The sequence below is a fragment of the Thrips palmi genome, unplaced genomic scaffold, assembly GCF_012932325.1.
Source record: "Thrips palmi isolate BJ-2018 unplaced genomic scaffold, TpBJ-2018v1 HiC_scaffold_10, whole genome shotgun sequence".
Lineage (NCBI taxonomy): Eukaryota > Metazoa > Arthropoda > Insecta > Thysanoptera > Thripidae > Thrips > Thrips palmi.
Window position 1 is genome coordinate 17,134,847 of NW_023144621.1, and position 13,578 is coordinate 17,148,424.

Sequence of the window (13,578 nt, forward strand, 5' to 3'; positions counted from 1 at the left end):
TGGTGCTTGGCGGAGGCGCGCGAGAGAGACGGAGCGCTTGGCGGGAATGTGTGTTCTTCGAGGACGCCCTGCACCGAGGGAGGTCTCGCGGGCTCCCGGCGCGTGGTGCCAGAACAATTAGCGCTCGTCACAGATTCGCGGACCGAACGTCGGAAAACGGCCTCTGCGGTTCACGGCGAGGCTGCGTCCTTCGTTTGACATCGGCCACCGCTCTTACGGTGTTCTGTTGTTCCAGGTGGTGCCGAGACGCTGGGCTGGGGGCGGGCCCCAGGGCGGGGCAGGTGGAGGTGCCGCCCCCCTCCCCCCGGCCCCCGCCGCCCGCGCCGCCCCCGCCGGGGCCGCCGCCTTCCCCATGCCGGGCTGCCCTCCACTGCTAGGTGAGTATGCGGAGCGCAAAGCGGACTGCCGCAAAGTGGCGGTCAAAATCCCGGACGCGTTTTGAGCTCCAGAGGCGCTAAATGGGGCTCGAACCGAAGGTGTGACCCCACCAACGGACTCCTCGGTCGGAGAGCAATCCATTGGTGGGGTCACACGGTCGGTTCGGAGTGCTCTTTAGGCGGACTCGGGATCTCGGACGCGTCTAGAGTTTTGGCCGCCTCCAACGGTCTTCTGGCCCACCGTGCCACGCCGGCAGGAAACATAAAAGTGATGTCTGAGTTTGGATTATGAAGGCTGCGCCGGACTGGTCGGCTGTTGCTGCTGCTGTTGCTGTTGTTGTTGTTGTTGTTGTTGTTGTGTTGTTGTTGTTGTTGTTGTGTTTGAGCCGGAAAACGGGGGACGCCTGTGTTGTGGGCAGGGTGGGCCGTCCCGCCTCAGCGTGTCGCGCGTTGTCGCGTGCGCCGGCGGGTCTCCCAACGCGCGGGCCGTTCCATCGGGCGGCCTATTGAAGTCGAGTTTCCCGCCGGGGGCGACTGGAGAAGGCTGCCGTTGGCTGCCGTTCGATGACGCCTTGTCCGGGCAGGGCAGCCAGTGTGGGCGCAGCCAGTGTGGGCGCAGCCAGTGTGGGCGCAGCCAGTGTGGGCGCTGCCAGTGTGGGCGCAGCCAGTGTGGGCGCAGCCAGTGTGGGCGCCGCGGCCCGGGCGCGGCCCCTCGAGGCTCGGCCAGCTCCACGGCCAAATCGGGCATGAATGCGTCGAATCATCCCAAAGCAAATTTGCTACGCCACTGCTGGCGCGCTGCCGCCTGATCGGGTTATGAGTGCCTCCCTGCCCCGCCTCGGCTTTGGGGTGGAGAACCCGTAGGGCCCTCAGGCTTCCAAGGTAGCAAACCCCTGCTGTGGTGCTCACAATTGAGGCCTCGCGTCTGGCTGCTCGCACCGTCCTACCCCTCCTGCACTGACGGATCCTTCCCGTCCTCTGGTTTCACCTTGATCCTCTCCTTCCCATCCTCGGCGCAGTGGGTGCCAGAAGACCGGTGGATGGGGCCGAAACTCTAGACGCGTTTTGAGCTCCAGAGTCGCTGAACAGGACTCGAACCGAGCGTGTGATCCCACCAATGGACCCCCATTGGTGGGGGTCACACGTTCGGTTCAATCCCCATTTTGTGACTCTGGAGCTCAAAACGCGTCTAGAGTTTTGGTCGTTACCTCTACCGGTCTTCTGGCCCACTGTGCTCTGGTCGTCTCTGTACCGTCGTCTCCTCGCGTCTCCTCGCGTCGATCCTTTCGACTCTATCGATCTTCGCTAATCGACCTTGCCACGCTCTTAATCCTCATCCCGCCCACCTCTCTAACGCGACGCGCCCCACTCCCCCTGGTCCTTCTACCGGAATAACGAACGCATCGGGGCCCACCTGGCCGCCCCGCCCCGCCCCGCGACAGCCCCGCCCCGCCCCGCCCCGAACGCCCGCCGCCCCGCCAGCCCCGCCCCGCCCCGCCATCGCCCCGCCACGCCTCATTAGGAATAATTACACACGTGGTTCGGAATGTCCACCTGGCACCTGTTTTCGCCTCGCCGGGAACCAAAGGGGGGTGAGGACGCCAAAGACAGGAAAAATAAACAAATGCTCTTTTTTTTTGTCTTGGGTTTTTTGTTTTTTATTTGTGAATCTGGTGACATTGGAGCTGGAAAGAACAGTCTCTTCGTCGAAGGGTATGCACTAAATGTTCGTGTGCTTTCATATCGTCCACAAGGCTTTGACGTACTTGTAGATGTGTGTAAGCTGCGTACAATTAAATTCATAAATTGGGGACCTTTTTTTTCCACATTGTGCTTGAGTATTTTTAAAATTGCACCCCAATCATGCACAAATTTGTACCTGCACAAAGTCCGCAGGCATCCGGTCTGCAGACTACAGTGTGGTGCCGCGCTGCCCCGTTTACAATTGGTGTTTAGGCGAGTGCAAACAGAATTAGCCGGAATCGCCGAGTATCGGTTTACGGTTGGCTGCCCGCCCTGCCCGGGGCTGCACAGCCCGGTTCCGAGAGTCCTCTCCGTCGCGCCGTCTCGCTCGCACCTGTAGGGACGCCCCACGAGTGCGAGAGAGACAGAGAGCTTTGTGCAGCCATCGATCAGCTCGGCTCGGCGCTGGATAGAGAGGGGCGGCGGAGAGGCGTCGCAAAGAGATAGGTAAACAAGCCCCCTTTTTTCCGCTCTGTAAACTGTTTACTTGGCTTGCTGCTGGCGGCCGGGCGGGGCGGGGCTGGCTGCAGGCCGACTGGCTGGTGGCCGGCCGGGGCCGCTCACCCCTCGGACCTCCATTTTCTTGCCCGTTTTGCCTGCCGCACAGTGGACCAGAAGACCGGTGGAGGCGGCCAAAACGCTAGACGCGGTTTGAGCTCCAGAGTCACTGGGGCTCGAACCGGACGTGTGACCCCACCAATGGATTCCTCTCCGAACGAGGAATCCATTGGTGGGGTCACACGTTCGGTTCGCGTCCTGTTTAGCGACTCAGGAGCTCGAAACGCGTCTAGAGTTGGTCGCCTCCGCCGGTCTTCTGGCCCACGCTGCGGTATGTCCGGGTTTGTCCGGGTTTGTCCCGCAGCACGAGGCTGATTCCGCCCCGCCTCGGCCAGATAAACAATGATACACCTATCAAGTCTCCCCGTCTCCCCCACCCCCTTTCTGGTGTGCTGGTCCGTTTCCCGCCCCGCGTTGGTGGCTGCGGTAAGTTTGTTTCGGCTCCTCGGAGTCAGGAAATAAACTACCGGATGTAAGTTTCTCGACAGTCGTTTAGACCGGCGCGCGCACCGCTGAGCCGGGTCGCCGGACCGAGCCGGAACGAGCCGGGTGACGTAATTGTTTCGGCGGCACGGTGCCGGCGCACAGTGGGCCAGAAGACCGGTGGAGGCGGCCAAAACTCCAGACGCGCGTTTTGAGCTCCAGAGTCGCTAAACAGGACTCGAACCGAACGTTTGACCCCACCAATGGATTCCTGGTTCGGAGAGCAATCCATTGATGAGGTCACTCGTTCGGTTCGAGTCCCAATTAGCGACTGTGGAGGTCAAATCTCGTCTGGGGTTTCAGCCGCCTCCACTGGTCTTCTGGCCCACTGTGCGTCGGCACCGGTCCAGACAAAAGCAGCGGGCAATATGTCGGTGGAAAGGAGAGGCGGGAATAAAAAAGTAATGGAAACACAATGAAACCGCTCCCGGCGCACACATCGCGACAGCGTGCGGGCCAAAGTATTTTTTCCGGTATCGGCTGGAGGGGGGGGGCTGCGTCGGTCGGAAAGGCGGCGAAATGTCATTGTCGAAAGCAGCGCGGAATTAAACGCCATATCAGTGGGCATGTCACACTGCGCGTCGCATATCTTCTCAACGCGCCCAAATCCACCACTATGGAAATTCGGGATTTTTTCTTTGAATTATTTCGTTTAAAATATTTTGATGCTAGGCCTAACACGTTGGGTTCCGTAAGTGTTCTTTGATTGCGCCAGGAACCTTGGTTTTCCCTCTCTTTTTCCTCTCATCTTTTTTCGTAGTTTCCATCCTTCTTTTCAATGTGGGCGGGCAGTCGCTCACCGCCTAATCTCCCCCGCGCGGGAAAAAGTGGCGAGGGATCCCGCCTGTCTGTGCTGCGCTGTGCGGCGCCCGTTTCTCTCGGCGCTGCTGGCCGCGCTGGCAGCCTTGAGGAGCCCGACGAAGGTCTGGTTACACGCAGTCGCGCCGCCGCTTGTCGATGACGAAGGCCCTTCGACCGTCTGCTGTCGCCCTGCACGTCTCACAGTGGGTCAGAGGACCGGTGGAGGCGGCGGCCAAAGACGCGTTTGGAGCTCCAGAGTCGCTAAACAGGACTCGAACCAAACGTGTGATCCCACCGATGGATTGCTCGTTCGGAGAGCAATCCATCGGTGGGGTCATACGTTCGGTTCGAGTCCTGTTTAGCGACTCTGGAGCTCAAAACGCGTCTAGAGTTTTGGCCGCCGCCTCCACCGGTCCTCTGGCCCACTGCGCCACGCTCCGTACTCCACCACGCTCGGCCGTCGCTGTAAGTTTTGGCCGCCCGGAATTATGCAGGTCGCTAATACGCTTGAACCGCGCGCCGCTCCTTGATGGGCTTTGCTTGGTGCGCCTTGCCTGCTGCACCGCCGTCCATTAGACGGCCAAAGGGCCGCGCGTCTGAGCGGCAAAGAGAGTCGCGCTGGAAGGGACAGTCGCGGACAAAAGCACATCCAAGTTTGGAGCGCTATCGTCGGTGAAATTGTCGGTACACACTACATGTTTATGTACAATTTTGTACGTGGCGATGCATAAATTTAACCCTGTGTAGCGTCGTGCATGAAATTGCGCGTGAATTTGCATAAATTTATGCGTCTTTACGCATGGTGTTATGCAAATTCCACGTATGCACAAAATCGCGCGAGTTGCGCGTACAAAATTCTACCTTAACATTTAGTGTGTAACGTTATCGTTGGCAAATGACATCGATCGTGAATGCTGTTACTGCAGCAGATGCGGCCCAAAAATAAGAAAAATTGCGAGCGCCACCGGATAAACCATGGATAATTTTTTTTCGCTGTTCAACAATTGCAGTGTTAGTGCAGTGCAGTTTTTTTGTTGTTTTTTTTTTCGAGGAAACATTAGTTTTATTAGATGTTCTCCGGGCAGCGTTGACCGGTTCGAGAGAGCGCGATGGAAGATTGGGTGCGATGGAAGATAAAACGTGATGCACCCCGCGCCGCGGGCCGCGACCGACCCTTTCCGACCCTTCTTTCCTTTCCCTGGAGGAAAACTTGGGATTGTTGAGGTAGCCCGGCCGCGCCCAAAAGAGAACCGACTGAAAAATCCCCTTGTCGCCGCGGCGCGCACCTGCGGACGGGGCGGGGCGCTCGGACAGACTCTTCTTTCCGTCTTTGTCTTTCCGATTGCAAGCCAAACGAAAGGGGACGTCCCGCAAAGTACGACGCGACGGCCGCGCGAGTTCGTTCCACTCGCCGTTCGGGAAACGCCAACCCTCTCCGACTTGCCGCCTCCAGGCGTCACAAAAAAAAATCCAAATATTGAAACTTTGTTGAATTTTTCTTTCAAATTAAAAAAAATAATGAAAAAAATTGTTGATTTTTTTAAAAATCTTTTGAACAAAATTTAAACTGTTCATTTTTTACTTTTGATAAACAAAAAATGAAACTTTTCGATTTTTTTTCCGTTTTAACAAATCTATTGTATTTTTTATTTTACGAAAAAGAAGTGTCGTCAACAGTAATGCTTGAAAGAGTAATGAAAAGAACAACAGTGACGCTCAGTTAAAATACATACCAGCAGTACCGCTAGACGACCACTCGGCACGCCGTTTCTTCGCCAAGTAAGCACTCCCCGGGCGCGGCTTTGACGCGGCGCTTTAAACAGATTACGCTAGTGTTTTCCGGGGCGGCGCGGCCTGGCGGTGCGGCGGGCCGCGGTCTGGCTCGCTGGCCCGTCCGGCCGGGCCGGCTGGCAGGTCCTTCAGTGGGCGGCGGGGCGGCTGCTCCGTGAGGAATGAGGGTTGTTGCTGGAGACGGGCACCGACCGCTCATCTTCCCAAACTTTGTTGAGCTTCCAATTTTAACCCCCCCCCCTCTCTCTCTCTCTCTCTCTCTCTCTCTCTCTCTCTCTCTCTCTCTCTCTCTCTCCCTCTCTCTCCCTCTCTCTCCCTCTCTCCCCTCTCTCTCCCCCTCTCTCTCCCCTCTCTCTCCCTCTCTCTCTCTCGGCACTCCATCCTCCCCGCCGATGGCGGCTGAGTGGGCCGCTCTGATTGAGGCGTCATAGACACCCTCCACTACAAGTCGGGGAAAATACTAGCCAAAAGGCCCAAAAGGGGGACGGCGGGCGAGGGGGTTGGGGGGATTTGGGTGGGGGGAAATTTGCGGACCACCACCACATTGTCAACTTGAAGAGAAAAATCAATTGGCCGAATGGAAGTGCCATCACCCTGACCACCGAGCACTGGTCACCCCTTTTGAAGAAGAAGGGGGCTGGCCTGGCCTCGGCCTGGCCGAGCCCCTGTGGCTAGGCTGGTCTTTCTCAGGCCTTGGACCGCTCAACGGACCCACTGACCCACCACAAAGTTGTCGTCGCACAGTGGACTAGAAGAGACCGATGGAGGCGGTCTAAACTCTAGTCGCCTTTTCTGAACTCCAGAGTCACTGACTCGAACCGAACGTGTGACCCCACCAATGGATTCCTCGTTTTGAGAGCAATCCATTGGTGGGGTCCAACGTTCGGTTCGAGTCCTGTTTAGCGACTCTGGAGCTCAAAACGCGTCTGGAGTTTTGGCCGCCTCCACCGGTCTTGGCCCACTGTCGGGGGTCGGTGCGTCCGGAGACTCGCGGAAGCAACGCCCTCGTGTTTAGGCGTTTTTTACTGCCCAACACGTGTAAATATAGACCTAGGGCTTAAAAAAAAGATTTTATCGCCCGCATTGGTTCTACTTCTTGTCCCTTGGTATTCAGTGTGTCGGCGTGACGTGTTTTGTGCACGGGGACGGTGTTGCGAAATGCCTGCGGTGCTGGCCACCCTGACAGGCTGCTGAGGGTGCAGCCGTGCCCCGAGCGGGAGGGGGGGCCTCTGGGAAAGGGGGAGGGGGGGCGCTGATGGTACCATGCCTATCCGGCTACGTCAGTTCCCCCGAGGTGCCGAAACTGAAACAACATCGTCTCTGGAAACTTGATATCCGATCAGCATCGGGCGAAAGTTGACCAGGAGAGAGAGAGAGAGAGAGAGAGAGAGAGAGAGAGAGAGAGAGAGAGAGAGAGAGAGAGAGAGAGAGAGAGAGAGAGAGAGAGAGAGAGAGAGGAGCGGAGGAACAAGAGTGGTTGAGGCGGTGAGATCGCGGGGCCCAGTGGCTGCTGGTGAGCCGTCCGCGACGCAGTCCAAATCTGAACAGAGTCGCTCTGCCTCACTCGCATTCGTGGGGTCTACCGTAGGGCGGTGAGAGAAAGAGAGAGAGAGAAATAGAGCCCTCTCCGTAAGCACGCTGCTGCAGTGGGCCCTGGCCGCGTGGTTGAAACGCAACTTGTTGTTCGCCGCAATTCCTCAATGAATTTTGAATGCGGCTCATGCCCAGCATTCCGGCCCCGGGCCAGGCAGCCAGGCAGCGACCCTGCAGAGGGGAGGGGGAGGGGAGGGGGCGACCCGACGCGTCGGGGACCGTTGTCGCGGGTACATGAACTCCTTCGTCTTGACCAACGGTTTTTTGCCCCTCTCTCTTCTCCCCCCTCTCGCTCCGCGTTGTCTACACTTGTTACCGCCACCCGCCTCCGCGTGCCCCCCTCTTAGTTCTGTCCCCCGTCCCCTAGTTTTATGCTTATCTTGTTCCTCCCACTCTTCTCCGTCCCCCTCTCCTCCCTCTGGTACCGTTCCCCTACCTTTCCGCGAGGGAAGGACGGGAGAAACGGTTCCTGAGCGACAGCGCGCCTGCCGGGTAGGCCATGCGCACTGGTGCGACGCTTGGGCGCGCGGCGGGTTGCCTACCCGCTGGACGACAGGCTGACTCAACACAGTGGCCTCCCGTCTCTCTCTCTCTCTCTCTCTCTCTCTCTCTCTCTCTCTCTCTCTCTCTCTCTCTCTCTCTCTCCCTCCCTCCCTCCCCTGTCTTTGTGCTGCTTTTTAGTGCGCTCTTCCAGCGCAGCAAGTGCGGCAATTGCTCCAGTTGGCGCTTCCTTCGGCTCATTACTGCTCCCAACTTCGCGAGTGCATTGAAAGCGCTGCGCGCGGTGCGCACTGCGCTGCCACACTGTCATAGCAGCCGCACGCGGCACTCCGCGGCGGCACGCTCTGCCGAGTCCCGAGCTTCGGGTGTGGGGCCGCACCGCCCGCACCGCCTGGCGTCTGTCTGGCTGTGACGAGGGTGTTGTACACGCGCGCCAAAGCGGTCCCACCTCATGTACGATTTCAGGACGAAGTTGTAGCGTCTTAGCTGCTGGAGTCAGTTTAATCCCTTTTTTGCAAGGTTTCAAAACTTAAAAGATTTTTCCAGGGAGAAGAAACGTTGTTAAAGCCGCGTCATTGAAGTGACGTTGGACAGACTCGCTCCGCTTGTCTTCTTTAAGGCGATAGGCTGTTCCGCAGCACTGTGTATCGGCCATCGCACAGTGGATTTGCCAGAAGACCGGTGCAGTCGGCTAAAACTCTAGGCGCGTTTTGAGCTCCAGAGTCGCTAAATTGACCTCGAACTGAGCGTATGAACCCACCGAGGAATCCCTCGTTCGGAGAGCAATCTATTGGTGGGGTCACGCGCTCCGTTCGAGGCCCATGTAGCGACCCTGGAGCGCGTCTAGACGTTTGGCCGCCCCCGCCGGTCTTTTGGCCCACTGCGGGACGTTGCCGGGACGTTGCCCTGAGGTTTCTCGGGAGAATGGATGTGGGAAGTTGCGTATTGCTGTACTCCGGATGCAGTCGCACCGTCGGCCTTCTTCGCCGCCCCTCGGCCTTGTATGACGTACGGCCCCCTCGGGACCGCGGCACCGCGGCGGGCGATTGATTATGCGACGGGCCGGGCCGGGCCTGCTTGCATTAATGTCGAAGTAAATCTCGAGGCTCAATAATAATTCTTCCGATATGGTGGCTGGGGGTCGTTGGGGCCCGCGCGGCTGCCGGTCCACCCATCCGTCATGGCACGCGTTTGCCCCGAGCACACACAGGGCACACACTGTATAGGCCGCCAATGCGGCAGACTGATTCCGAGGGCCGTTTTCGTCGCTCTGTCCCTCTGGCACTCGTGGAGCGCCCCGTTTAGGTGCGAGGAAGACAGAGCGTCGAAAACGACTTTCGGAATCAGTCAGTCTGCAGTCTGGGTGCGCACGACGGGCTGGTCGAGATGGCATAACCTTGACCCTGGTCTGCATTCGGTCGCGTCGAACATTCTTAAATAAACGAGTACAACTTCTGAAAAAAGAATTGGTCATTTTGCTCATTTGTTTCCCCTGTGTCAGTGGCATACTTCGGGCGCGCATCGCCGGGCACTGCCTCGCGTAGTCGATCTGTCCGAGAAGCGGGGCCGTGACGCGTTCGGACCGAGGGGGCATGATACACCCTACTCCCCCAGACATACCAGCCATTTGTCGTAGCTTTGCTGAAAGGGAGGGGGCAGCTATATCTCTCCACCGCCACGTGCGCGTTTGTGTTTGTGTTGGTGTGTGTGTGTGTGTGCGTGTGTGCGTGTGTGTTCATGTGTGTGCGCATGTGTGTGTGTGTGTGTGCGCGCGCGCGCGCCCGTGTGTGTGTTTGTGCCCATGCGTGCGTGCCACCTAATGACTGGACTCGGGCCAAGCCACACACAGCCAAGCCACACACGCTGTCTCTAACTGGAGTTGAAGGCCCCGGCACACCTATCGCTGCGCATTCTGCGGTGACTCGTCGACGCTGCTCGCCACTGCTGGTGGTTTCGTTTTGAGACGAATGTCGCTTTACCTCCGCCAAAAGTGTCCCTCTCTGAAAAATTAGAGTCCGCGCGGAACTAAAACTGGAGTCTGTGACCTAATTTCAGTCGACTGATTACTCGGTGTGCTTTTTTGGTGAAAGTGAACTTAATTTATGATACTGAGTTGAATTTAGTTTTGTGCGTTTGTTTTCAACAGATGATACCTTTACACTTGAAACATACCTAAAACTGCTAGACACATGAATGTGTCAGCGTGCTTTTACTCTCGAGTCCAGAAGGGCAATTCAAACAAAAAATCACACATTTGAACTATAAATCGTGACACAGAGGCAAGGGCTTCGCGAAATGGGAACTAAACCTCATACGAAGCAAATAACAAATACAGAAAACAAACACAGAGCTTAGTTTTTCCTCTTGAACGGCGAGAAATAAATGGAAATAAAAGACACACTGATGGCGCCATCTTGCCTTTATCTGGTCTCGGACCGTGCCGGACCGTGCCGGACGGTGCACTGACTCGCACTGTCTCCCCAAAACGCGCCGCCATCGGCCCTGCGAGTCCATTTCCCGAAATTCATTCCTGGCGATGTGCCGAGTGTGCCAGCGAGTATATTTTTATCGACGGGCACGTTTGGGGCGGCCTGGGCGCGCCTGGGCCGGCCTGGGCCGCCTGGGCAGGGCAGACCTTGCCGGGAGGAAACTGCTGCCGATCACCCAAAGGCCCAAGGTCAGATTCCAAAAATCGTCAAAATGGGAAGGTGAGGCTTTTCACCCGTCAAGGGGCGAGAGAGACATGCGTTGATTAATTTGTGCAGGATCTTTTTTTCGATGATACTATTTGTATTTTGGTCCGATGTCTTCGCACCTTTTGGATTTCAGTGTGATTTGTTGACTTGATTGCGCAACGAACTACATCCTTGTACGGGTGAAGGTGGCAGGGGCACAGCGAATCGAGCGAGCGGGAGCCCTGTTTTCCGGGTGTGCTGGACGACCCCAGGTCGTCGCTCGGGGCGCAGTCTGCCATGAGCGTCGCCGAGCCGTCCGAGACCACCTCATCCCGACGAGATGCATCCAATGAATTGGCAGTCGAGCCCCTGTCGCCCCGCCACCGGTCCGCCCCCGGCCCGCCCCCGGAGTCCGCCCCCGGCTACTGTACATTCAGCCCCTTCTGTGACTCCCCCCATCTTACCTGCCCCTCGCCCCCCGCCGGCCCCTGCCGCCCCCGCCGCCCCCGCCAGTCCACGGCGCCACCTCAGCACCACAATGGAGAGATAACTCAATCATGTGCCGTTCCCGGCCGGGGTGGGCAGACAGGGGAGTGTCCCTGGAAGGCCTCGAAGGCCTGGAAGGTCGTCCTGGGCGCCGCGGTCCTCCGGAGCCCCGGCGTGAGCTCTCTTCGATGGCACTCTTACCCGACTCATTTTCTTCATGCCCTCTGTCTGTCTGTCTGTCTGTCTGTCTGTCTGTCTGTCTGTCCGTCCGTCCGTCCGTCCGCCACTGCCTTCGCGCCATTGCCTGACGTACGTCGTCTTCTCCTTTCTGTTGTGTGCCTCGTTAGCGCCGTCTCTTGGCCGCCGCCTCGGACGCGCCGCCCCGCCCTCGCGGTGTGTGTGTGTGTGTGTGTGTGTACGCGCGCCGGTTGTGACGTGTGTCCTTTCCTGGGACGAACACAATCCCGTGGTGAGTGAGAGGGCCATCTTACGCTATACGATACACACTTGGTACTGCGATTTTCATCCCAAGTCCCGTTTACAATTCTATTCAGACAACACCACTGTTTTTTATTCAAAGTGATACACAATTCTAATTTGGACTGTCCGGATCTTTTTCTCGTACAAATACCCACAGTAGAAACCGGTAGAAATTAATTATCTAGCAAAGCTGAAAAAGAATTCTAGTTTGGAATTGTTCGAGTCTTTTTCAGAGTGCGAAAGCGTTGATGTATTTTTCAAAAATGTGTGCATGGCTTTGGAAAATTCGACGGTGTTTTTGCTGTGCTCCCCTGTGTTTTTCCTCTTCTTCTGTTTTTGTACTCCTCATAGCGCAGTGGCTTTCGTGCCGGAGTGTGCGTTGCGGTTTGAAGCCTCCCCGGTGTTATTTGGCCTTTTGTTGCGTTGCGGGCCGGCACCGCTCGCGGGAAGGGAAAATTGGTGGCGAATAGGAGGATTGCAAGTGAATAATGTAGGGCCAGGAAGGGTTGCAGGGCAGCACAGTGGGCCAGAAGGCCGGTGGAGGCGGCCAGAACTCTAAACGCATTTTGAGCTCCAGAGTCGCTAAATGGGACTCGAACAGAACGTGTGACCCCATCAATAGATTGCTCGTTCGGAGAGCAATCCATTGGTGGGGTCTTACGATCGGTTCGAGTCCCATTTAGCGACTCTGGAGTTCAAAACGCGTCTAGAATTTCAACCTCCTCCACCGGCCTTCTGGCCCACTGTGGGCCGCAAGGTGGGCGGAAGAGCGGCTGGGTCGGGAGGGCCGCAAACAGCAGGAGATGTCCCCTTTTCTTTTATTCATAATGCTTTCAATGCCGAATGTCAAACGCGTTTAAGGGAAGAAAAGGGAGTCGGAAATCTGACCCAATTTCCTGGAGTGTCCATCAATGGCCCATTGGCCGGCCGTCTGCGTGTGGGGCAGGCCGAGGCAGGCCGAGGCACGCCGAGGGACTAAGTGGCCTTCAATCGCTAATTGCACACGTTCTTGATGGAGTCCCGCCTCTGAGTGGCCCCCACGCGGCCCCGCTAGATCTCCCCGAACGCCGGCCGGCGCACAGTGGGCCAGAAGACCGGTGGAGGTGGCCAAAGCTCCAGATGCGTTTTCGGTTCCAGAGTCGCGAAACGGGACGCGAGTCCCATTCAGTGACTCTGGAGCTCGGAACGCGTGCGGGATTTTGGCCGCCTGCGCCTGCACCGGCCCTCTGGCCCACCGTGCGGCGGTTTGATGAGAGCCCCGTGATGGCGGTGGGGCTGCTTCGTTTCACTGCTGTGTTGTCGTTTTCTCTTTTTCCCCCGGCGCTGGGGACCGTCGTCCCGTGTGTGCAGTTTATTATGCCTCGTTTACCTACAATGTAAAAGGTGGAGTAATTTTGTGGCTTTATTGCCGGCTGCGCTTGGCTGCGCTTGGCTGGGCTGCGCTCGTTCCGGGCGGTCGGTGCAGCAGTGCGCCCCGCGCAAGACTTGCCGCCGCGACGCCGTTTCGGGGCAAGAAAAACAGATTGGGCGCCCTCAGTGGAGATGTGTTGCCATCCCACCTACACCATGCCGCCGTAGATCTGTCGAAGCGGGGCGGGGCGAGGCGGGGTGGCGCCCGGACCGACCCGCGGAAGTCGACCTCATTCGGAGAAGTGAGTAGAGACCTAGGGATACGGCAAAGCCTGCGCCCGGCCTTCAAGTCAAGCCCGACAAGATGGCAGCGGCAAAACACCACTTCAAAAATCGATCAACTTGTTGAAGGTGACGAACTGCATCGAAACAGAGTAGGTAGGACGTTTTTTTGTCGTGGAGAAGCTTGTGCACTGGTGAAGTGTGGAGCTTGACCGCACTGTGGGCCAGAAGACCGGTGGAGGCGGTCAAAAACCCAGACGCGTTTCGAGCTCCAGAGTCGCTTGTTGGGACTCGAACCCAACGTGTGACCCCACCAATGGATTGCTCCGCGAACTGAGAATTCATTGGTGGGATCAAACGCCCGGTTCGAGTCCTGTTTAGCGACTCTGGAGCTCAAAACGCGTTGTAGTTTCGGCCGCCTGCACCGGTCTTCTCGCCCACTGTGCTCCGCGGGCCTG

At 57.5% G+C, this 13,578-nt stretch overlaps 1 protein-coding gene across 1 annotated transcript in view; it reads left to right on the forward strand.

The window, feature by feature from the left end:
* The first annotated feature begins 325 nt into the window (after window positions 1–325).
* LOC117645776 overlaps window positions 326–13,578 on the forward strand; it is a 101,753-nt gene continuing 88,500 nt past the window's right edge. Inside the window, exon 1 of the mRNA XM_034386181.1 lies at window positions 326–377. Within this exon, the coding sequence (XP_034242072.1) occupies window positions 353–377 (25 nt within the window). The 5' untranslated portion in view covers window positions 326–352. The remainder of the gene's footprint in view (window positions 378–13,578) is intronic.